The sequence below is a fragment of the Triturus cristatus genome, chromosome 12 (genome assembly GCF_964204655.1).
Source record: "Triturus cristatus chromosome 12, aTriCri1.1, whole genome shotgun sequence".
NCBI lineage: Eukaryota > Metazoa > Chordata > Amphibia > Caudata > Salamandridae > Triturus > Triturus cristatus.
Window position 1 is genome coordinate 747,096,382 of NC_140595.1, and position 24,448 is coordinate 747,120,829.

Consider the following 24,448-nt stretch of genomic DNA (forward strand, 5'->3'; position numbering starts at 1 on the left):
AAGCCCAGTTGGAGTTTGGCTAAAAGTGCAACATCCTCGGCATAGAGGAGCGAGGTGATATGATGATTCGCTAATTTTGGTGCATGGCCGATGACTGAGGTTACTGCGGGTACCAGATCGCACATGAATAGATTGAATAAGGCTGGTGCGGATACGCACCATGTTCTATGCTTATTTTGTCAGAGACGGCTGTATGACATCTCAGTTTCACTTCGGCCCTTGTATTTGAATAGAGCAGCAAAATGTGTCAACAGTAGTGGTTCTGGGATTTGCCAGGCTATGAATTTAGACCCCAGTAGTAAAAATCCAATACATTAATTAAATAATACCTGCTGTACAAAAAAATGAACAAAAATTACATGGGTGATGAATAATCAGAAACACTAAGGGGCATATCAACAACAACCAGCGATAATTATCGCTAAGCGCACTTAGCGCTAGGATAATTATCGCCAGCTAGCGTTGATTTTTATCGCTGAGATAGCGTGCTATTAGCAACGCTTATCTCAATAGCGATAAAAATCCTCACGCTAAGTGGCTAACGTGAGATTATCGCTGGAAACCCAGCGATAATCTCACGTTAGCTTGTTGATAGGGACAGACAATCTTAGCCATGATATCCTCCTTCCATAGGATATCATGGGTAAGTCAGAAAAATACCAGACATAAAAAAGCAGCGTTAACCGTGGTTAGTGCTGCTTTTTTTGTCTCTAACAGAGTTAGCGATATTCTTGATAATAGGAGAAATGTCGCTTAGCGACATTTCTCCTATTATTTTACTCTGGAACGCCCCCTTTGCATCTCAGTAGAGATGCAAGGGGAAGCGTAGAGTAAAAGGGTGCTAACATGCAAATTTGCATGTTAGCACCCTGTTGTTGATAGGGTGCTAGTTTTATCTCTGCTTTTTTGGCTTTTAAAGCCAAAAAAGCAGAGATAAAGCCCTTGTTGATATGCCCCCTAATGAGTCAACAAAATGATGGACGCTCACCACACGGTATGGGCCCACAAGATATCAGGCATGGAGAACAAAGCTAAATTGGCCCCCTATGACCGACACACAGACATGCCCCTTGGGTCCACACAATATCACGTGGCCTATCCGTGGTCCTGGGACACCACTAGAAAATCACCAACAATAAACTCACCAGAACAGCAAAATGGAAACTATGAGAAAAGTTGAAAATATTCTTTAAACATTTCAAAAACACAGACCGTAGAAAGCAACAATAACCACTGCTAAATAATATTTAACTTTGAAGAAAAACAATTAACCATCTGTCTCACACCAGTGCACTCACAATTGTGGACAAGCACATGGACATGGAGAAGAACAAAGTAAAATGTCTGGAAACATAAGACTGGGCTCCTGGCGCCTCCCAAACCCTAGCCAACAGCAGGCACTTGCCGAGAAAATACCTACATTTGTCATGAATAAAAGGCAAACCAAAGGACCCTAAAATGCTTACAGCAAACTATGCCCCAAAAAGTAAAATGCACTGCAGTATAAAAAGGGGATAGAGAAAACGTATATCTAACCCCAAGTCTCCACCATCCCAAAAATGTATAAACATTATCCCTTAAAAAACTTTCACCTCTTAAGTATGGCTGTCAGCCAATGGGTGTACTACATTCCCAGTGCTCTGCCCTGAGCACTGATCCTCTTGGAAGAGGTATCGTTGGAAAGGGGAGAATATGCTCTTTCCAATCGTATCTCTGCCCAGAGGATTCCTTCTTGGAGATCACCACATGGCCATACCCTCTTCCCAAATAAATGCACAGACAGTCAATACCCCCCCCCCCCCAACACTGGACACCAGGGATTTTTTTTTTTTAAATATAGGGTGGCTGCCCATCATGGGGGTGGCCACGCCTCCCCCTCAAATAATGGGCTTATCAATCTTTATGTCTCCCCTGGGAGGCAGATGGGGGTGAATATACTGAATCTGCATCCCCCAGGGGGGAAGAAAGCCCACAAGTCACCAGAAAAAAAATAGAAAAACACAGGGTATGTGGGCTGCCAAACATCGACATGGCATTTCCCTACTCTAAATGGGCACAGACAGACGTTCTGCCCTGGGAATGGATGGGAATGATTATCCCCAATTTTCCCACGAAGGGGCAGAAAACCCACTCAACACCAGGGGGCTGCCCACCATGGGAATGGCTATGCTCCCACCCCAAAAGGGCACAGATAGTCTTTCTGTCCCTCCCAAGGTCAGGTGGGTGGTGATTACCCAAATAAAACCCAAGAAAGAAAAACAGGTCCCTAATCTAATATGTGGACCATGTGTTGCCTCGTAATCATGTATAATACTAAATGGAGTTAAAACATGTACAGTATTTAAACATAAACATAAACATTAATTACATGTGACTTATAAATACAGTGAAGACAATAATGCCAAAAACCAAAAAGATTTTTTCATAAAAAGAATACATCGATTTTTATTTATTATTACAATCAAAGATACACATCCATTTTAAAATGTTAAAAATATATTTAAAAAAATCAATTTTTACATGTTTATGTTGATCATCTGAACAAGAAAACTAAAAGATTACCCAAATATGCCTCCCCAGGGGAGGCAAACAGAAGGGGGAAGACGACTTTGGGGTGGGGTCCATGGGAGTAGCCATGCCTGTACCCCAAAAATGGCTTAATAATCTTTCTGACTCCCCAAATGGGGCAATTTCACCAATATGCCCCTCCCAGGGCATCATCAAGCCCACTAGACACCTGGGATTGCATTTATGAAGTATTTTATTTTGGAGGGGAGCAGCCCCCCTTGGGCAAATGCCTGTGCTCTCCCACCCTGGAGTTCAATAAACATTCTGCCCCCCAGGATGTGGGTAATGATATTAGCTCGTAATCTGACCCCCAAACACCAAGGAATTCAAAAGCATGCCAAAACAAACAAAAGGATGGGGTTGCCTACCATGGCATTGAAGCAAACCCCATCACAGAAAGGACAATAGTGTTTTTCTGCCCCCCTGGAGGCAGATAGGAAGTTTATCCCATGTGAGGAGGTTGCCCCAAATCTACTACCCGATGGGAAAGAAAGCCCACTAGGTACCAGGGAATTTGCATGTGCGGCAACAGAAAGAAGCGCAGGTGTGCTATCTGGCATTGGCCACCCCCACCCCCAAAAGGTACAACCCAGTCTTCCAGCTGTTCCCAGGGAAAGACAGGGGATTCCCCCCCCTATTTGCTCATGTACATGGCAGAAATCCCAATAGACCCCAGGAAATTCAAAATGGCCCCAAAAGAAACAAAAGTGGGAGATGCCATCAAGCCATACTCTTACCGCAGAAGGCGCAATAGCGTCTGTATTTCCCCTGCCGACAGATAGGACGTTTGTCCGAATTGGACAGGTTGACCCAAAGTTGCCCCCCCTGTGGGGTAGGTAGCCCATTAGACTCCAGAGACTTTGCATTTGGGGCAAAAGAAAGGTGCACAGGTGTTTCACTCTGGCATTAGCGACGCACCTACCATGGTGAATAGCTACACTTTTTTGTGCTTGGTATGCCACCAGCCGGAGAAAACTACCATGCCCAGACTTTCCAGGGTGGTATGCTTTGCGTGGATCTCATGATGGTTTTTTACCCACAATGCTCTGCTGTTCTCAAACTCTCTAAAATTATGCTTTTTCCTTGCATTTCTGTGATGTAAACTTCGGAATACACAAAATTCCTGCTGCCCAGCATTCCCCCACTTGTTCTAATAAAAACGCTACCTTTCTTGTATGGGTAGGCCTAGTGTCCACAACAGTAAAGGTCCCAAAACATATTGTGAAAAGATCAACATTTCCTGTCAGAAAACTACTTTGATTTGGCAATGGGGGTAGCTGCTTTAACTGGGCCCAGGATCATCCGCCACCTAGGGAAACCTACCTAACCCACACATTTCTAAAAACTAGACACCTGGAGGAATCTGCAACAGGAAAGTAGCAAACTAGGGTCAAAAGAAATTCCACAGTTGATTGCCCATTGACCTTGGTTTGATCCATTCCTGTCACGAGCACTAGTTACATAAGTGGGGCATTATTTTTATCGGGATAAGTGGGGAAATGCTGTGTTGTAGGAATTTTGTGGATTCCTTCTGATTCCAGATATTATTTGCCAAGTTTGAGGTTTGCAGTGCATTGTAGGTAAGAAAACCTTGTGGGATTCAATAAGGCAAACCACCGTGGAAACCCCTGGGTGCCTGGTTTTCATAAATGTCTGTGGTTGGTAGGTTTCCACGTGTGACGCCCCAGCACAACCCCAAATACCCCATCACTGATCTCCCCACTTAGCGCTTTATGGTCTTTTATGTGGTTGTCTTTTTGCCCACTCACATAAGTGGGTTACAGTTGATATTGGGATATGTGTGGGAACTCGCGGTGGTACAAAATGTGTGGATTCCCACACATTCTGGACCTTTTGTGCAAGGAAATATGAGCAAAATATGTGTTTTTAATCAAAATTTGAGGTTTGCAAAGGCTTCTGGGTAGGAAAACCAAAGGAAAGCCATGCAAGCCATCCCAACCTGGATACCGCTAGGTGTTTAGTTTTAAAACATTTACAGGTTTGCAAGGATTCCCTTGGTTTTGGTTGATCTAGGGACCAACATCCACTGTTAGAAGGGTCAGTTTTCAGCACAAAAATGGTGATGTGTCTTTGTTGCTTTTTGGGCCCTTTCCTGTCGGGGACTCTAGACCAACTCATATAAGTGTGGTACCATTTCTATCAAGAGAGTTGGAGGAATGCTGGGTGGTAAAAAATGTGTGGCTCCCAGCAGATTCTAGAAGTTTTCCTCACAGAAATGTGAGGAAAATGTGTTTTTTCAGTCAAAATATAAGGTTTGCAAGGGCGTCATGGTAAGAAACCTCTGGAGAGCCACACAAGTCAACCCCCCTGGATTTTCCTACCTGTCTAGATTCTGAAAATGTAAAGGTTTTCTACGTTTCCCTAGGTGCCTTATGAAGTGGACCCAAATCCACACCTGCCGCAAAAAAAAGGTTCAGGTTTCAGTGGAAATGTGTGATGTGCCCATGTTGCATTTTGGCTCGTTTCCTGTTGCAGGCACTAGGCATTTTGGCCTGTTTCTTGTTGCAGGCACTCCTAACAAGTGAGGTACCATTGTTATTCAGAGACTTGGGGGAATGCTGGGTGGAAGGAAATTTGTGGCTCCCTGTTGATTTCAGTAGTTTTCCTCGCAGGAAAATGTTTTTTTAAGTCAAAGTTTAAGGTTTGCAAGGGTGTCTGAGTAAGAAAACCTCTGGTGAACCACACAAGTCATCATACCCTGCATTCCTTAGCTGTCTAGATTCCAAAAACGTTTAGGTTTGCTAGGTTTCTTTAGGTGCCTGATGAAATGGGACCCACATTTCACAGTTAACGCAAAAAAGGTTCAGTTTTCATTGGAAAAGTGTGATGTGTCCATGTTGCGTTTTTGGCTAATTTCCTGTTACAGGCACTAGGCATGTTTCCTGTTTCTCGCTGCAGGCACCCTTGACAAGTGAGGTACCATTGTTATTGAGAGACTTGGGGGAAGCTGGGTAGCAGGACATTTGTGGCTCCCGGCAGATTCCAGACGTTTTCCTAAATTAGGGAAATGTGTTTTTTTTGTAAAAGTTTAAGGTTTGCAAGGGTGTCTGGGTAACAAGACCTCTGGCGAGCCACGCAAGTCACCCTCCCTAGATTCTACTTGGTGTCTAATTTCCACAACTGTACAGGTTTGCTAGGTGTCCCTTGGTGATGGCTGAAGTGGGACCCAAAATCCACAGTATCCACAAAAAAGGGTTTGTTCTCATTCAAAAAATGTGATGTGTCCATGTTGTGTTTTGGCTCCTTCTCCATTGCAGGCACTAGGCATTTTGGCCACGTGCCTGTTGCAGGAACTCATGACAAGTGAGGTACCATTGTTATTGGCAGACTTGGAAAAATGGTAGGTAGTAGGAAGTTTCTGAGTTCAAGCAGACTCCAGAACGTTCTATCACAGAAATGTGAGGAAAATGTGATTTATTTAGTCAAAGTTTGAGGTTTGCAAGAGATTATCGGTAAGGGCCCAAAATCCACAGCAGCCTAAACAGCAAAAATAGGGTCAATTTTCAGTAGAAAAAGGTGATGCATCCTTGTTGAATATTAGGCAGTTTCCTGTTGTGGCCACTAGGCATACCTACACAAGTGAGGTACTACTTTTTTCGGAAGACATGTTGAAACATCGATTGCTAGAATATTTGTTATTACCAATTGGATTTTGCTGCATTTGTTCATTCCAATTCTAAGCCAGTGTGCGAAAGAGAAACATTTTGAAAAATGCCCTCTGAATCTCATGCTAGCATGGATACCCTCAAATTCAGAGATGTAAAATTAACCACGCCCTTTAAAGTCCATATTTGGTGCCCATTACAGAAGCACATAAGTTTCCCATGTTTCGCTCTACACATTTCACCATATGAACTGGTCTATATGGTATATAACAGCTCAGTTGTTGACTCTGTGTACCTCTGGTTTCTGAGAAACCTACAAACCCTATATATGCCTTCAACCAGAAGGGTCTAGCAGATGTAATGGTATATTGTTTTTGTAAATTAGCCATCGTGACAAAAAGTTACAGAGGAAAATATTAGCATAAATAGACATTTTTTCCTACTCACTTTCAATATTTCTTCATTTCATCTGTAAGTTTATTCGAGAAAACCTGGAGGGATATAGACATATGGCTCCTTGCTGAATTCAGACTTTAATCTAATTTTCAGAAATATATAGCTTTCATGGATCACACATGGGTTTCACACTGGTTTCCACCACACACTGGAAGTAGGTTGAAAGCACAAAAAATAGTTAACATGGGCTACCACTTTGAACAATGACAAGAATGGTAATTTTATTAAGTTCTGAGTGTTGCTGGAATCTGGGAAGATGGTGACTTGAGCACAGCAAACCTTTGGTTCATTCCATTTTTAGAACAGCAGAGTCTTTTTTGTGGAATAGTTTTTTCCTATTTTTCCTAAAAGCCTCTGAATGTATTGATATTTTACTTATTTACTCGGCCCCCTCCAGGAGAAACCACAATCCCTGGGTACCTTTAGAATTCCCAGGATGTTGGAAAAATGCAAATGTAAAGTGGATACCATATGTGGAAAAAATTAATGGAGGCCTAAGCTCGAACTACTCAAAATAGCCAAAAAGGGCTCAGCACTGGGGAGAAGGGTGAAGCCTCAGCTGTTAAGGGGATAATCCCACATTGGCCCCTACTCCAAAACTCCTTGCCATCCAGCAAGAGATAAATATACAAAAGGAATAAAAATAGTGGTGCATACCATTACTCAAACAATATACTTTCTACAAATTACTTTAAAACTCCCAAGGGTGTAGCCACAGCAGAGATTTCAGACAAAAAGAGATTGATGCTTCCCCTCCAAAACCCAAATCCAAAATGATAAAGAACAAATTAAAACAGAGGTAGGGAGTCTATAAGACAGGAATATAAACTTGCTACTTTATGTACACAAGCCTCCTAGTTTCTATAGCACTTTCCTCCTATAATAAAAAAACATGAAAAATTGATCTGCCTGGGTAAACTCAAAATATATTTTTGTGGATCTTTACATGCCCACATTAAATAAACTGCTGCTTGCAGTTTTGCGCTAAAAAAATCTGCTGGTGTAAAAGAGCTGCTGCTCACACTCACAAAAGGCAGCCTACATTAGACCCAATCACATACTGTCCTTGCTTCTCATGTTAGGATTTTTTCCCATTGGACCTTGGGGACCACCACAGCAGAGACCAGAAGCAGAGTACAAGGCAGGTCTAGTTGGGAATGGTCCTCTGGGATATTGCAGGAAAGACCTCTTGTAGCTTGTTTTGTCTCTGTAGCTTGAACAGGAGGTCAGCCTTATGACCCTTGGAGTCAATTTATTTGTCCTGGGCCAATCTACTAGGCTCCTTTCAGGTCACAGGCAGCAAGTCCAGTCCTCTTCCACAGGTCCAGAAAGTGCTCTGAGGAGAGTACTGGGAATGCCACATTTATGCCTGGCAACAGTCTGTGCGTTGGTGAAACTCCTGTCTACATCCTAATCAATAGGTTAACATCCCCAGAGGTAACCCTACCCAGCAGGATTTCCTGTGTGCCCTACTGCAATGCCACAGTGCCCCTCATCACCTAAAACAAAGATGGCAGAACCTTTCTTCACCTGTGCGGAGCTCCTGCACCCACTCAGATATGTGACCATGGAAATGAGCAGTGCCTCCTCTGGGGGCATTCTAAACCATCCCTGTGGGCAGCTCCCCTCCATCTGGGATTGATGCATAACTAGCTGGGAGAGAATAGAAGGCAGGCTCAGGTGTTGTAAGCTAAAGCTGCCTGTAACAAGGTAGTCCTCTTTCAAGTTAATCAAGTTCTTGGGCACTGCTTACAGGTCATCCTGTTAAGGCAAAAACACACATCCCCACACCCAAAACCTTTGTTTTAGCTCTGGGAGCAAGCTCACATCTCATCAAGAGAGCTATGTTGCTCATGGGTGACAGTTAGGTTTATACAAATGACCATCCAGAGGCATTAGGCAGGTAAAGGGTAACTTTCTAAAAATACCCTTTGTATAATATTTATTACAAATTTGACTACATAAGTGATTTGCGCTTGTAATAACTATTTTAAAAAGTCAAAAAAATGAATGGATTGTTGTTTCCTTGCTGAAGATAAAATCATTACATTTAAGAATGTATCTCAATGCTTTCTTAGGGAAACAGCAAACCTCGCTTCAGTGAAAATATATTTTGGGGCCTTGTCACTGTATGGACATGTTTAAAATTAAATTTAGTCCTACTTTTTAATACCATGCACTTTGTAGTAAGGCCTATCAATGTTTGATTTATTGATATTTAAACTGAGGGTGTAGGCCTGTCAAAAGAGGTTATTTTGGCAAGTTGAATTTGCAGTTTGAAACTGCATTAACCAGGCTATAAATGGTAGGCGTGCATTCGCTGCAGTGAGGGGCACAATAGGTGCTGAGCCCACTAGCGACATTTAACTTAAAAGCCCTGTGTACACTTTGCAAATTATACTAGGGAAATTAAATATGCCAATTTAATCAATTTAAACTGTGGCACACACCACTTTACCACGGATTAGCAGGGGGAAGTGCAGATAGTTCTATACTCAGAAAAAATAGTTAAAGCAGAAATCTGGGGGTGCACTATGCAAAAGATGGTCATTTCCAACATAATGTTAATGGAAGGAACCCCCACAATCACAAGTAAAAAGTTTCAGAACCCATCATGCTAGAATGGACAATCAACTTAGCAGAAAGACGTACATAAATAAATAAGGGAGTTTTGAAATTAAGGGTCATAACAATCAGCTTTACATCTGGGTGGGTAAATTTAACATTCACAATAAATTTGTTTTTATCGTCTTCCAGCTCCTACATTACTTGAGGAATGTGCGCTTCAAAAACAGCCTTGGGGATGAGATGTACTTTGATGTAAATGGTGACCCACCGGCCTTGTATGATGTGATTAACTGGCAGCTTAAGCCAGATGGGACCATCTACTATGTGAAGGTGGGGAACTTTGATTCCGGGGCACCATCAGGGCAGAAGCTATTTGTCAATACAAGTGCCATCCAGTGGAACAAGAAGGGTACAGAGGTAATGCCAAAAAAAATACGTGGCTTCAAGTAGGTTTTCTCTTCAAATGATGGATCATTGTCTTTTTACCATTTGCTTTCAAGTGTCTTCCAGTGCTGCTGATCAAGGAAGTAAACTTTATAATGCTGGCTACCTGAAATTGACTGCGAATTCTCCTTGCTTTCTAAGGAAAGGGGGTTTGATACCTAGTACTATGGTTAGATGTGGTAAAGTAGCCTAAGCTGCCAACATTGGAAGAGAACAAGAGTGAGAACCAGAGTGAATCACCACATCCGCTCAACTTCATAAAATTCTGGCCAAATCACTTAATCTCCCGGTGCTAAAAATGTGTAATGTCTGGTTCTCTTGTAAAGTACTCCAATGCCCTGGGCCCCTTATACAAAACAAACTGCAAAACAAATAAATAAATGATAATGTCAACTATTTAGTAGATGCGAACTAACTAACACAAATCAAAAATATCCTTAAAGGTCTGATTTGTACAATGGAACTATGGGCCTGATTCTGATGGCGGTCAGAAGGGCCTCCGCTGTCCCACCGGAGTCAGAAAAGGCGGATGCGGTTGAGTCAGTCCTCCTGACAACCATATTACAATGGTCACAGATAGGGAGTTTTCCGACTGATGTGGTCCTTCTGACTCCAACAGGAAATTACAACTTAACTAGTGTCGGAAGGGGCCAATAAAGACAGACAGCTGGGCAGAAAGCCGTTCTGACTGCACATCCTATTACGATGCTCCTATCAGGCCATCCGACCAAGATGGTTAAGTAGGTTCATCAGACTTGGTGGAAACAGAGGGACAGATGGCACAAGCTCAACTCCACTCACCTCTACACAACCTGGGACGCCGTGGATCCTGCCTTATAAGTCCTGCCACTGCTCTAACTGCTGCATTACATTGCATTGTGGAGAAGTGTGGCTCAATGGTTAGAGCGGCAGACCCTGATGCAGAGTTCTGGCCCGGGACCAGAGTTCAATTCCCCGCCTTGGCGGGTCTTGGATTCAATTTCCTCGGACCTGATAATTCTCACCTCGGTGCCTATTCTAATCATGGGTCCCACGCTGCAACTCTGGGCAATAGCTTGCTTAATCTCCACAACGGCCCCAGCAGCGCTGGGATGCCTGGCTTCACCATGGAGGTGCCCAGGAGTGGACATTTCACAGGGAAAGGCCAGAAAGGGTTCCACAGCGGTATGAGTAAAAAGCGCCACGAGACCCCTGTTGGGGGTGGCAGTGCGCTATACAAGTACATACACATTTACATTTACATTACTATGAAATCTGACGCCATCGCGAACACCACCAATCCTGCTGTATATGAAATCACTGGCTTTCCGACCGCATCGGTAGGAGCTGAAAGCTTTACGACCACATCGGTTGGAATTGATATCTCTCCAACTGCCTCGGACAGAGTTTTTCAATGCATGTATAGTCCCCGGCGGTTGGATTTTCCCTGCTACCATGCTGGTCGGATGGCTTTTCCGATCGGCATCGTAATGAGCCCCTAAGTCTGTACTAAGGGCAAAGATGTAAGTGAAACAACAAAATAAAATAAATGTCTTCTGTCTGGTAGTTAGTCTCCAGCAATATCTAAAGATACCTTTGTACAAATGCCAACATGCACCGAAAGCAGGAACTACACATTTTGAATGTTGTATTAAATACCTTGCGAAAATTCAGCTCTGCTCCAAAGGATGTCTCTGTCCTCAGTGGCAGGGTCCACTCCTGGCAATGCACTATTGTTTCACTTTAGAACTTGTCAAGGCCACAGATAAATTCTTCCAATCTCAATACGCCATGCCATGCCAAGTCGTGTAGTGAAAAATAATTGGGACCTCTGCAGAAATGTGATGAGTGACCCCAAAGTCTTCCATATCTCACAAAAAAATGTATTACCCTTGAGCTAATTAGAAAACATTGAAGGTCTGCACCCCCCCCCTAAAGGTTAGATGCCTTCCTTGAAGGTTTGGCACTCTGGTGCCACAGGTGACCCCTGCACCGCAGGGGCCTGTGCTTCACCCCTAGCTGTGCCCCAACAAATGACTGTCTCAGTTAGCTCTGTTTCTAGAAGCACTTATTTATCCATACATGAGGCTAAATGCATAGTTGCATTGTAAAGCAATCAAACATAAAAATTTATTCTAGGTCTATGACCATGATTATAAATTCTAGTATACAATTACTGTAGTATACATTAGGAATACATATTTGTAATTTATATGAAAGTGCTGTGGTTAACGCATAATTGTTTTGAAATAACCTTTCACATTTCATTCCCTAGGCCCCACGCTCTGTGTGCAGTGAAAGCTGTGGTGTTGGCTATAGAAAAGCTCTTCAGAAAGGTCATCCTGTCTGCTGCTTTGACTGCATCCCGTGTGCTGCAGGGCACATATCTAACAAGACAGGTAGAGAGCATTAAACACATTCATGGAATGATGAAAACAATCAAAGATGGAAAATGGTTTGGGGAATTATATAGGTAAACTTAGGTTAGGCTGTTGCTAAAGACGCTTAAAGGTCCTTAAGCTATGCTCCTGCAGCATTTTTGACACAGATGCCACATGTGGTCAAACATAAGATTTCTTTAAAATATCTTAGACACAACCTTAGGTTGCAAACATCGTACTCAAAACGTACCCCGAGGAAGGTGTTGAAGAAGTATTGAAAGATGTCATCAACAATCAAAAATCAAATACAGTTAAAAAAATAAAAGCATGAGATGCATACTACATGCCTACATCAATGGCTTATAACAGCACTTGCTTCTTCAGTATCTGGTGGGTTTGGACACTCAGGTTACATGTTCTCTGTCACTTACCCTTATACTGATGTATCTATTTATCATCCAACTACTCATTTGTACATTTAACCACCCACAATAAAGCACATACAAAGACTCAGCACCTGTATGCAACATAAAGTAAAAAGAAAATAGTAGAAAGAATATGCTGCAATTTAAATGTAGTGGGCATATGGTTGCAAACAAGATAAAACTGGACATGTCCATCTTGAAATTATATTGTGCATGGTTTATTGTTATTTTAAAGTTTTAACATTACCACCACCTTCAGAAGCAACATTTTGGCCATCTGGATGATGTAAAACTGTGACACACTCTGCACTATACAATTCTAAGATGGCTATAAAAACTGGTGCATCAATGGCCTTTTGCCTTTTTGAGAAGCGGACTGCCCTGGAAGCATGTACATTTGATGAATAGTCCAAAAAAAAACAAGCTCAAACAAGGAGTGCATTCATGAAACTTATTATTTTGTTCGATATATAAAAACTGGGTGGCTATTTTGAAATGCTGCTATGCATAATGTATTCTTGAAATAACAATCGAAAATGGCAGACAATCTTTCTAAATATGGGGGCCATTTTGGAATAAAAAACACTGATATATTTCTATGTGCAAACCATTTGAATTTGGCAGCCCTGTTTAGAAGCAATGGTCACACAGGATACAGTGCACTTCAGATGAAAAAAATTGCAAGCAAGCGGTATAGTAGCACTGCCTTGGGAGCTGCAGGATGCTCTAGGAAAACATATTAAAAAAAAAAGATGAAGCAAAGAATTGAAAGACGTCATTTAAATTGAGAAATTACAAAAGTAAAAAAACTGTCCTGTTTGAATTGGCCTTCTCTGCAGGGTAACCCCCAAACTTTTTTACTTTCCCCTCTACTTTTTCAGACTTCATTTTTGCTGGCCATAGAACTCCGAGCACATTACCAATACTAAAGTGCATGTGTTCTCTTCTTTACACATGGTAACATTGTCTCATCGCCGTTTGGCATATTAAATGTACCTATTAGTCCCTGCTAGCTAAGGTGCACTACACATGCCCAGGGCCTGTAATTTAAATGCTACTAGTGGACCTGCAAGACCAACCGCAACCCACTTATGTAGCCATCTAACCATGACTAAGGCCGGCCATTGAAGAGCCTGACTGTGCAGTTCATTCTGCCATTTCAACCTGTACAGATAAACCTCTTGCCAGGCCTAACTTTCCCTTTTTATGCATATACATCACACCTAACGTAGTCCCTGGGTAACCCAGAGGGCAGGGTATAATGTATTTAAAATGCAGGACACGTACCTTTAGGTTTTACTTGCCCTGTTAGTGAAAACACCTCACATTTGTTTTTCACTGCTGCAAAGCCTATCTCTCCCTTAGGATAACATTGGGATTACCTTAATATATCTTTTAAGTGTAACTCCCACTTGTGCAGAGATACACTGTTCAAGTTTGGTGTCTGTAGACTCACAATGTAAAATACAAATTTAAAATGACGTTGTATTTTAAGTTGCAAGTCTGAAATGGCACTTTTAGAAAACTGGCATTTTCTTACTTTAGCCATTCTGTGCCTGCTCCTCCTCCTCACCTCAGCCCTAGGGACCGCCACCTACCTGGTATTGAAATAAATTAATGTAGGGGTGACATAAGATCTCCTATGGCCCTAGTAAGAAGTGGTGCTGCCATAAGTTTCATACTGCTGGCTCTGTCATCAACGTTACATTACTGAACTCATGGTGATTTTGAAAAATCCAAGCATCACAAAAGAACTAGTGTCACAAATGAGCCATGACCATTAAGCAGGACAGGGGTAAAGGTGTAGTATGTAGCTGGTGTTGCATTTAGGAGTACACTGTCACAAATATAATACTAAAGCATGGAATGGTAGCCACTGCCATTTACAAAAAACATATTTACCTTTGAAATGACCACTAACTTTGTACAGATGTAGTTTTACTGATAAAACTACATAGTACACAAATTATGATTTGTGCAAATTGGGTTTCAGAGAATATTTCTCATTGGCCAACACCAAGAAAAGTATCTTGATTTGTTTTGATCCAATTAAAATCTTTGTTCCCATCTCACTTCAGAATTTAAAAAAGTTTTTATTTGTGCTTTCCTGTTTATTTAATTTGAAATATTTGGATAGTTCATTTTTAGATATTTAGATTTTGTTGTCTGTTAAATGAAAATGACATCCAAAAGCCTCTCCTTTTTCACCATCAAACGTTTCACACAGTTGACTTTACAAAATCCTTATGCTTAAGTGAACATCAGTCTCTAGGTTAAAAGAATAAGAAGCAATTTGCAGGAAAGGTTAGTTTGACATTTGGGCCTGATTCCGCAAGTTAAACCTCACTTTTGTGTAAGTTTAAGTTTGCTTTGGGATTCACAAACTCCGATTTAATAGTAAATTTGAAACTGCTGAGGCTCCTCAGTTGGGACAGAGAACTCCACACATAAAAAGATAGCCATGCCATATCTTTTTATGTGTGGAGTTCTCTGCCCAACTCCACAGTCTCCACAGTCATAAACTTCCTATTAAATTGAAGTTTGTGAATTCTAAAACAAACATAAACTTATATAAACGTATAAGTTTACCTTTGTGATTCAGGCCCCACATTTAAAGTCATATTTAATGCTTCTTCACCTTCAGAACTTCAGCATGGTTATTTAGGTGCCCTCTCATGGCTCAAAGGGCTATAGCTGTTGTAGTTGAGCCCCCCTCCACCTGTGCGCATGGGTGCACTTTACAGGCTGCACCACTGGTGGATACGCACCTGTTTCCCGATGTGTATCTTCAATAAAAGTGGTGATCAAGTGCACACCAGAAGACCACATTTTTATCAGCAATGTGATTTATATAGGTAAAAGATTCTCTCTATTTAAGATGCAAAATATATAGATCCTTTCATTCTCAGCAAAATGTCAGACACATAAACAGCGGGAGGTGGGATTATCTATGAAAAAAGAAGACTTCATCCTAACAGACAAAATATAATGGAACTATGAAGAAGAAGACCAAGGGCCAAACAAACTATTCTGGTCTTAAGAAGAAGTGTTGGAAAGTGGTTTATTAGTAGTGATATGTAGTGACTTACCATTAGTAATAAGGCCACGATAAAAGGTTCAGTTAGGGTCTTAATAAATTATTTGATTGCTCAACCCTTGGTGGCAGGCTGTGAGCAGGTAGGTGTAACTTAGGAAACAGGTGTGTAATGCATTTAAAAACACAAATACATTAAATAAGTAAGACACAAGATGCAATAAAAATACAAATTAAATTCATACAATAGATTATATTTTCACAAACCAATGGATAACAAAACAACAAAATTCAAAGTAAGCAATCAGAGATATGAATTTGTAAAGATTAAATGTAACTCAAAGGTTAGAAAACCTTATTTTGGACTAGGACAAAGTCAAGAGTTGTTTACACTTACTTCTAAAAGTATTTCTTGATGCAGGAAAGTGGTCCACGGCACCAGCCAAAGGTTCAGATGCTCTGGTTTGCCTCCTGGGTCTGGGACTATAACTCCCAAAATGCATCTCGTAAGCTGATGGAACATTTTACAAAATTTGCTCCAAACTTTTCTGAGCATTTTGGTACTTCTTCCAGAAGGTCTCCTTAAGGGTTCGAAGTGTCCACAACACCAATCCAGGGTTCTAGAATCACTGAAATGGTCCTCGGTATGTTCGGACTACAATTCCAGTAGTGCACCTGGCCAAGCCCATAAAAGTCTACTGAATGCACTGCAGGATGGAGACTTCTTGGTGGAGATAATGCAAGTGGTGTTTGTTAACCTGTAGCTTGCAGTTAGTCCACTCCTTAATCCTTCTTGAAGCAAGGCAATGTCATTAGGCCTGTAGTCCCACAATGTGCAGCAAGTGCATGCCTTCAGAGTGCAGACCTTTGGGTTGCAGATCAGGTTTCCAGTAGGGCAGTCCTTTTTCTCTTTGTAGTACCAGGAACCAGATCTGAGGAACTATGCAGCTCTCCCATATTTGTTCACAGTCTCTGGGGGTCAAGCAAGGGGTACCCCAACCACCCAGATCTATGACCACTTCCTCCAAACCGTGGCATATTCTTGTGACAGAAAGCACCATTCTCTCAAAACCGAACATGGAGAAAGTCTCTCCTTTGGGGTTTGACCCGGCTAAGCCAACCTACTGGTGTGGCTAAGTTTCACTAACAAATCTCTTGCAACCCCCTGACTAATCCATTGTGACTGGGGGTGCAAAATGTGGGGGTCAGCCTGTGCTGCTCCCGAACTGTAATTTTACCTTTGAAGACCAGTTTGGCTTCCCCACCTTCTTCCTGCCTTTTGGCTCCTGCAGCTAAAGTACTCCACCCACAGGAAATCCATTGTCAACTCTGACAGAACACTTCACACCTCATCAAGCAGCTCTGGCACAGTCTCTGAAAGGCTGGCCAATCAGGAGAGGGCAGCTGGAATGCAGGAATTAGGATCACAGAAACGAAAGTTTAGTAACTTTTTATCTGTAATAGTTATTACAACTCTAACAGTGGCAAGTTGTTGGATTTCTCTTAACTATTAATTAGATACCTTAAAGTATATTTTCAGGTGGCTCGTGTCAATATTTCTACTTAAATAAAAATCTCAATGTTATCCTAAGGAGCCATTCACTTAAATGGGGAAAAATGGAATTGGCAGTTTTTCCCTCACCAGGGCTTATTAAACATCTTTTATAATGTTCCTAATTATAGTTACAAGGAATCCTACACCTGGGTCACCCAGAGGAGAGCTTAAGGGTAACTTATACGTAAAACTAATGTTGTTTGAGACTTTGGAATTACCTGAAATTCCAAAGTCAAATTTGTATGTAATTTCAATTTGAAAACAGCCTGCAAGGCAGGGTTGGCTTTTAAAATGACAGCAGGCAATTCAGAAATGCACACTTTTGTGCAGGAAATCTAATGGGTCTCTAAACCTCCCTGCCTTATTACATACTAAGGATTTATAGATTGTTTGAATACCCCTTGCCTTATTATATTCTAGGGACTTACAGGGGTCTGCCATTGCTAATAACAATTATATCTAATTATGTACTTTTAATCAGAGAACAGGCCCTGGATCTGGTTAGCAGAGTCCAGAAAACAATCAGAGTTGGAAAACCAGCACCTAGTAGTCAAAATGCAACAAAAAATGGGGGACATGGCAAACAGGTCCTGATTTCTCACAACCAGTTACGAAATGTGCACCATCTCTTTGCAACAAGTGTTGTTTTACTGACCTATGTATTAGTAATTCTGGTCTGACACTAAGGAATGGAAGGGGGTTGCAGTGTGACCTGCCTAAGTGGTATTAAGATTCTGCAATTTGCAACAGCAAAATCTCTTAGTATATCTAGCCCTTAATATGCTAACCGCCATTACAATATCACATCCCAAGACCAGAATCACGCATTGACTATTGCAGGAGGCACATCACATCTATGGTTCCCTAGACCTTTGCAGCAAGCATTTTCTTAAAGGCAGAATGCACAATGTTAGACATGTGTGGTTTGTGTTGCAGTAGTGTTAAAATAATAAGCAGTACATTTCTCCCCAAGATTCTAGTAATTGCTGGAGTTGTCCAGAGGACCAGTGGCCAAATGAGATGAGAACTGACTGTTTCATGAAGAAAATTGAATTCCTTTCTTATGAGGAGCCTCTTGGATTGGCTCTGACTGCTTCTGGGATGTTATGTGCCACTGTTACAATTATTGTGTACCACATTTTTATCAAATATAAAGAAACCCCAATTGTGAAAGCAAACAATCGAAAGGTGACCTATCTTCTCCTTGGTAGCCTGACTCTCAGTTTCCTTTGTTCTCTGCTCTTCATTGGAGAGCCACAGGTAATCACATGCTTACTGCAGCAAACTGCTTTTGGGATTATATTTGTTCTCTGTGTATCCTGTGTTTTAGCTAAAACAATCATGGTGGTCATTGCCTTTAATGCTACGAAGCCCAGCAGTAACATGAGGAGGTGGCTGGGCCCCCGGGTTCCTGTGGTTATTGTCTCTGTTTGCACATCTGTCCAAGTCCTCGTCTGTGCTACCTGGCTGCTACTCTGCCCTCCTTTCCCAGAGATGAATATGACATTGAAGACTGAGACAATCATCTTCCAGTGCAATGAGTGTTCAGATACTGCTCTTTGGTGCATGCTAGGATATATGGGTCTTTTGGCTTGTGTTAGCTTCTTGATGGCATTCTTGGCACGGAATTTGCCTGGCAGCTTCAATGAGGCAAAGTGGATCACGTTCAGCATGCTAGTGTTCCTCAGTGTGTGGATGTCCTTAATTCCAGGCTATCTGAGCACTCAAGGGAAATACATGGTTGCCGTGGAAGTCTTTGGAATCATCTCATCCACCGCTGGGCTATTCATGTGCATATTTCTTCCAAAATGCTATATCATTTTGCTGCGACCTACTCTGAACACAAGGAACCAACTAATAGGAAAAAGACAATAACAAAAAATCAGAACTTGTGTAATGTTGTAAGCACTGTGGACAATGTAAAGAAAAATATTCACCTTCTAACTGTTTTCTATTTATGTGATACAGTACTCAAATTTTAGCTGGTGTAATTCTATAATGTGAGACAAAAACTTCTTTGACTTGTTAACTTAGATAGATCCCTATGTGGAGTATGTTTAAAAAATTATGTTATGCAGGTCTGGCTATTGTGATAGTGGGGCACTGTGCAGCAATCTTTGCTGGGCTCCCCAAAGACCTCTTGTTCCACGGATAATCTTACTACCATCCTCCAAGGGTGCCTCTCATCTTTCCATAGCCCCTCTGTCACATGTATTTAATTTAGTTTACAGTAATACTCAGACCAGCATAGGGTGTCAGAGCATTGTACATAACACACACATTATACAGAGACAATGAATCATTCAAGCGTCAATATCAATGTGTAAGAAATGTTCATAGGACAAATGAAGACTACAGGGGGTAAGACGTCACATGACATCCATAATGGTAGACAATATATTTTAAGAGGGCTTGGTCTGTGGAAGCACCACATCAGGATTTAAAACCTAAAATAGTGGATGGGGCTGGCTTTACTAATAAGAATTTAATTCTACTCAAACAAACTGAGATGAAGGGAAGTAAAACGCTCCGGTCAGGAATGAAGTGCAAAAACTGGGGGTGAGATTTACTAAAATGTCAAGCAAAGCAACACAGCAAGAAAACGTGCTGTGCTGCGTTTTGTGACAGGGAGAGGACAGGAATGTGCTATATCTACTAAGATATGGAGCATCTATGCTCTCTCCTTGCTCTGGTGCAGCCTAGCGCCAACACAAGCACCCTTGGGCCATGTTGAAAGGGTTTCTGTGGTATATGCACAATTGTAACCCCTCCCAGATGTGCAAGTGACCCCCTTCCACCTAAAGCCTTGCCCAGGCACCAACCTACCCCCCTTTGGGTAATCAAAGTCAAATCCTTAGCCGGTGCATAAGGGCCGCAGTTTATTTTGAAACATGAAACATAAACACACGCATTTCTTTTCATCCATATGCTCCATGATTTCACACAATATCATATCTATAAAATATCACATTCTGATTCATTGGTTTCTAGCTAGCTTCTTCCAACACTTCCAACACAGCACACCCTCTTGCTAGACAGTCCCCCTTTTTGTTGTCTCGCGCTTGCGGCCTCCAGGCTTCCCGTGTTACCGATATCTGAGTGGGTGGCCATCAGGCCTGACCCGGGCTGCAAGTGCCGTGACCATCTGCAGCAGACCCCAAGCTTGCCATTCGCCTGCTCCCCCAGTGCCCCTGCCGAAAGGCATCCCAAGGACACTGTTTGCACGGCTCATAATCCTAAACTAGAGTGCTTTTTAGACTGTCCACATAGTGCTGTTTCCACATGCCTCCTTGCCCTCTCCCAACTTGTGACTGTAATGCCCACTCTTTGGTGTCGGTGGGTGGACCAATGACGAGAGGTCAAGGGATTGGCTTCCTACCCCATGCTAACATTCTTATCCTGACTTCCCACCAGGTGCTTCTCTCCCATGGGGGGGGGGTTCAGACCTGGCTACCAATCACCTGCCCACTTTTTTCCGAGGCTCCAGGCTCACTTTTCACAGACTTCGCCTCTGTGCTCTGGCAGGCCATTCCCTCTGGAGGCGTCCTTTGTGGGCCTTCCATAGTCAGGCGCTGCCTTCCCGGCCCACACCATTTTCTTGCAGGAAGGGGCACCTTCATGCATAAAACAATCCTTAGAGGCGTCTTCCTCTTACTAAGTGTACTGCAGAATGCAGCACATTTGGAAAGAGGGCCAGATGAAGAGAAATGAAAATATTTCTTCTATTTGTGCCTCGCTTGGGAAGGCGATGCATTTTGGAACATTCCTAAGTTTACTAGTGTTAGTAAATCTGAGAATGTGCCAAAATACATGGGTGGCTGCGTGCGAACCTACACCCTCCACTCACATAAGACCTTCCTGGTCCACAATAATGCAACAAAGTGGCTTGAGCTGTGTTGCTTCACTCCTGATTTGCTATGTCACACAGAGTCACACAAGGTGGCTTTGAGTGGCTTGGTAAATCTGACTTACGGATTAAGGTGCCCTTGAATCACGCAAGGTGACGCAAGGGCAACGCAATCCTTAGATAAATCTGGACATGGGTATGGGAGCTAGGGAAGTGTCTAGAAAATTGTTGTAATAATATTGTCCTTGACAAATATCATGTCCTATTTATTGATTACAAGAATATTACCTCACCTGAGTTATTTATCGAAAATTTACATACAATGAAACTATATTTTTGTGAATGATATTTAGGGCAGAATATTAATGTCACTTTTTCAGTAAACAATATTGTGACATAGAAGCCTCTCAAAAGTCAGTCTGAAAATCTCTGATAATTTTCACATCACCTCTGGGGGAATAGAACTTCTGCTTCTTCTTTCATTCAGGAAAACTGAATTTGTGATGCGCTTATGACTGCTTCTCCTACTACCTCGGGGGTGCTTCCATTGTCTAAAGCTGTCTCCTTAATTCAGTGAAACTTTCTCCCAGCTCTCTGACACATATCAGTGGAGAGATATCTCCCATAGTGTGTTTTTCTCAGCATTTATGTCTGAAAGCTCAGCATGACGCTGCAGACGGAGAAATATAAACAAGTATAGCAATGGCTAGGAATGCACTAGCAACTTGGATGTTGTTGTTATTTTTTAACACTTTTAATACCATATTTTATTGGAGTCTCACGCCTTACGTCTTATCAGAATACAGTAATACTATATCCAGTAGTGTTAGATATAACTCCTCGAATAATAACAAAGAATGTATTCTCAATGAGAAACATACCCATGCTATATATTTAGGGAAAAAATGAATATGTTGCCAATAAAAATTGTGCAACCTTACCAAGGTGCAACTTCTCAATAGAAAAATACTCTCCTTACAGTCATGAATACACTGTTAATCTTTAAGAGGAGTTCTCCTGCCTATCTATGACTTAGTCAAATACAAAAAGGGGGGAAGTGGGTGAATAACAAAGGAAGGAGGTTGTATCAATGGAGTTAATCTCCATGGGGTGTTAAGCAGTGAGTGGGTCTCAGGAGACAAACATTCCCCCGATTCCTTTGAATTGTGTAGGCATGTCATTGAGACTACAGATCAGTCTTTCAAAAGAGGTCATTTCATGCATGTCTTCAAAGCAGCTCTAAAAACGGGGAGCCGTGTTAGATTTCCAGAGGTGTAAAATAAACATCTGAGCCACATCCATTGCTGTAGAGAACCACCTCCTCATGGCTTTTGAAAGAACTGGGAGGGGCATAGTGTCATGTAGGTTTGCAATTTTGGCTCTCAGGATTGTATATATTGGGAGATCTAGTTTCATATAATCCAATATTTGATGCCAGTAGACATGTGTGTTTGGTAATTCCCCAAAAATGTGGACTATGTCCTTGCTTTGTTCTTCACACCTCCAACACAGAGTTAGAGCTAGGCTTCACCTGCAGAAGTGTTGCTGGCTACTGTTTGAAAGTGGATTATTAGTAGTGATTTACCACTAGTAATAAGGCCACAAACACAATAAAAGGTTCAGTTAGGGTCTCAATAAAATTATTCCCTTGCTCAACCATTGGTCGCTGACAACGAGCATGCGGGCCTAACTTAGAAGACAGGCATTTAAAGAATTTAAAAACACCAATACATTAAATCAGTAAGACAGAACACACAATAAAAATCTATCTCCAGTTTGTAATGATAGTTTATATTTTTAGGAACAAATAGACACCAAAATTTATTATTTATTTCTAATTTATTTCTAAATTTCTAAAGCGCGAACAAATACCATAAATGGTGTCTCGGCACTGGGCAGACAAGGAGGCACGTCCTGTGCATTATTGAGTGAATAGCCATGTCTTCACTTGCCTTCTGAAGAGCAATAGTGAGGGGCTGGTTTTTATGTGATGGGGCAAGGAGTTCCAGAGCCTCGAGGCGGCCACCATGAAGCATCTGTCTCCCCAGGTGACTGTTCTCACTCGTTGAATGCATAGTGAAGCGGATGAGGCTGATCTTAGCGCTCTTTTGGGAACGTACAGCTGCAGTGATTCCCTAAAGAAGTCGGGTCCTTGGCTGTTCAGTGCTCTGTATATAATGCACAGAGCCTTGAATTTAGTTCTCTTTTTTATAGGGAGCCAGTGAAGTTGGTAAATGACTGATGAAATCGGTGCAAACTTGGGTGTTCTGGTCAGGATTCGCGCCGCGGCGTTCTGCACCATTTGTAGCTTTTTGAGGACCTGCTCCTGGGCGTTCAGCAGAAGCCCGTTGCAGTAGTCCACCTTGGATAACACCAAGGAGGACATCAGGGTTTTCCCAGCAGACAGTGGTAGGTAGGGTAGTAGCTTTTTCACCTTCCGTAGCGTGAAGAGGGAAGAGGAGACCACTGCGTTGGCGTGGTTGGTGAAACTTAGTTTGTTGTCGAACAACACTCCTAGGTTTCTGACCTTAGAAACTGGGATAGGTGGATTGCCCATTTCCGATGGCCACCAGATCGGAGACCAAGATGGTTTTAGGTCTCCAAACACCATTACCTCGGTCTTATCGGTGTTTAGTTTTAGACAATTATTGTCCATCCAGTGACTAATGGCTCTCATACCGGTCTGAAAGTTGGCTGCTACTTCAATCCCGTTCTTATGTACTGCCAACACCAACTGGGTATCGTCGGCGTACGAAGTCACTCCCATTCCATGGGTTTTAATGATCCTCGCCAGGTCCGACACATAGATGTTGAAAAGTGTCGGACTCAGCGATGATCCCTGGGGGACTCCGCATGGCAGCACGAACGTTGGTGAATAGAAGTTCCCCATCTTCACTGACTGTTCTCTATTGGCTAGGAAAGAGGTCAGAAGTTCCACAGCCCTGCCCTTTATGCCCATAGCTTTGACACGGTCGATCAGGATGTTATGATCGACCGTGTCAAAGGCCGCTGATAGATCTAGCAGGATCAGAACAGCCGAACCGCCCTGGTCCATGATCTGTCTGATCTCTTCAGAGGCCTTGATGAGCGCTGTCTCCGTTCCATGTCCTCTTCTGAACCCGAACTGGGTGTTATCCAACAGGTTATTTTGATCAATGTAGTTGGCCAGCTGTTTGTTTATGGCTTTTTCAAGAATTTTTGATGGGTAAGGGAGAGCTGCTATAGGGCGGTAATTTTTTAATTCCAAGGTGTTAAGAGTTGGTTTCTTTAATAGAGGCTTTATTATTGCAGTTTTCCAATTTTGGGGATATGTTCCTGTCTCACAAATGGTGCTGCAGATGTTCTCCAGGATTGGTGCTACTACATCAGATGTTAGTTTGATAATGGTTGGTGGGCATGGATCAAGAGGGGATCCTGACATGGTGGTTTTAATGAGGTCTTTTATTTCTGTTAGTGATGACAATGACAAGAATTTTTAAAGAATAGATACTTTCTCGTGTTTGAAACCCTATGTAACCACTTTGGGACATCTGGTCGCACTTGACCGAGACAAAGTCAAAGTTTG

The 24,448-nt window shown here is 42.1% G+C and overlaps 1 protein-coding gene across 1 annotated transcript in view; it reads left to right on the forward strand.

The window, feature by feature from the left end:
- The window catches only part of LOC146782670 (extracellular calcium-sensing receptor-like), a 107,769-nt gene extending 88,858 nt beyond the window's left edge, over positions 1-18,911 (forward strand). The window contains exons 4-6 of the mRNA XM_085637170.1: positions 9,408-9,635; positions 11,917-12,040; positions 18,010-18,911. Of these exons, the coding sequence (XP_085493296.1) occupies positions 9,408-9,635; positions 11,917-12,040; positions 18,010-18,911 (1,254 nt within the window). The remainder of the gene's footprint in view (positions 1-9,407; positions 9,636-11,916; positions 12,041-18,009) is intronic.
- The last annotated feature ends 5,537 nt before the right edge of the window (positions 18,912-24,448 follow it).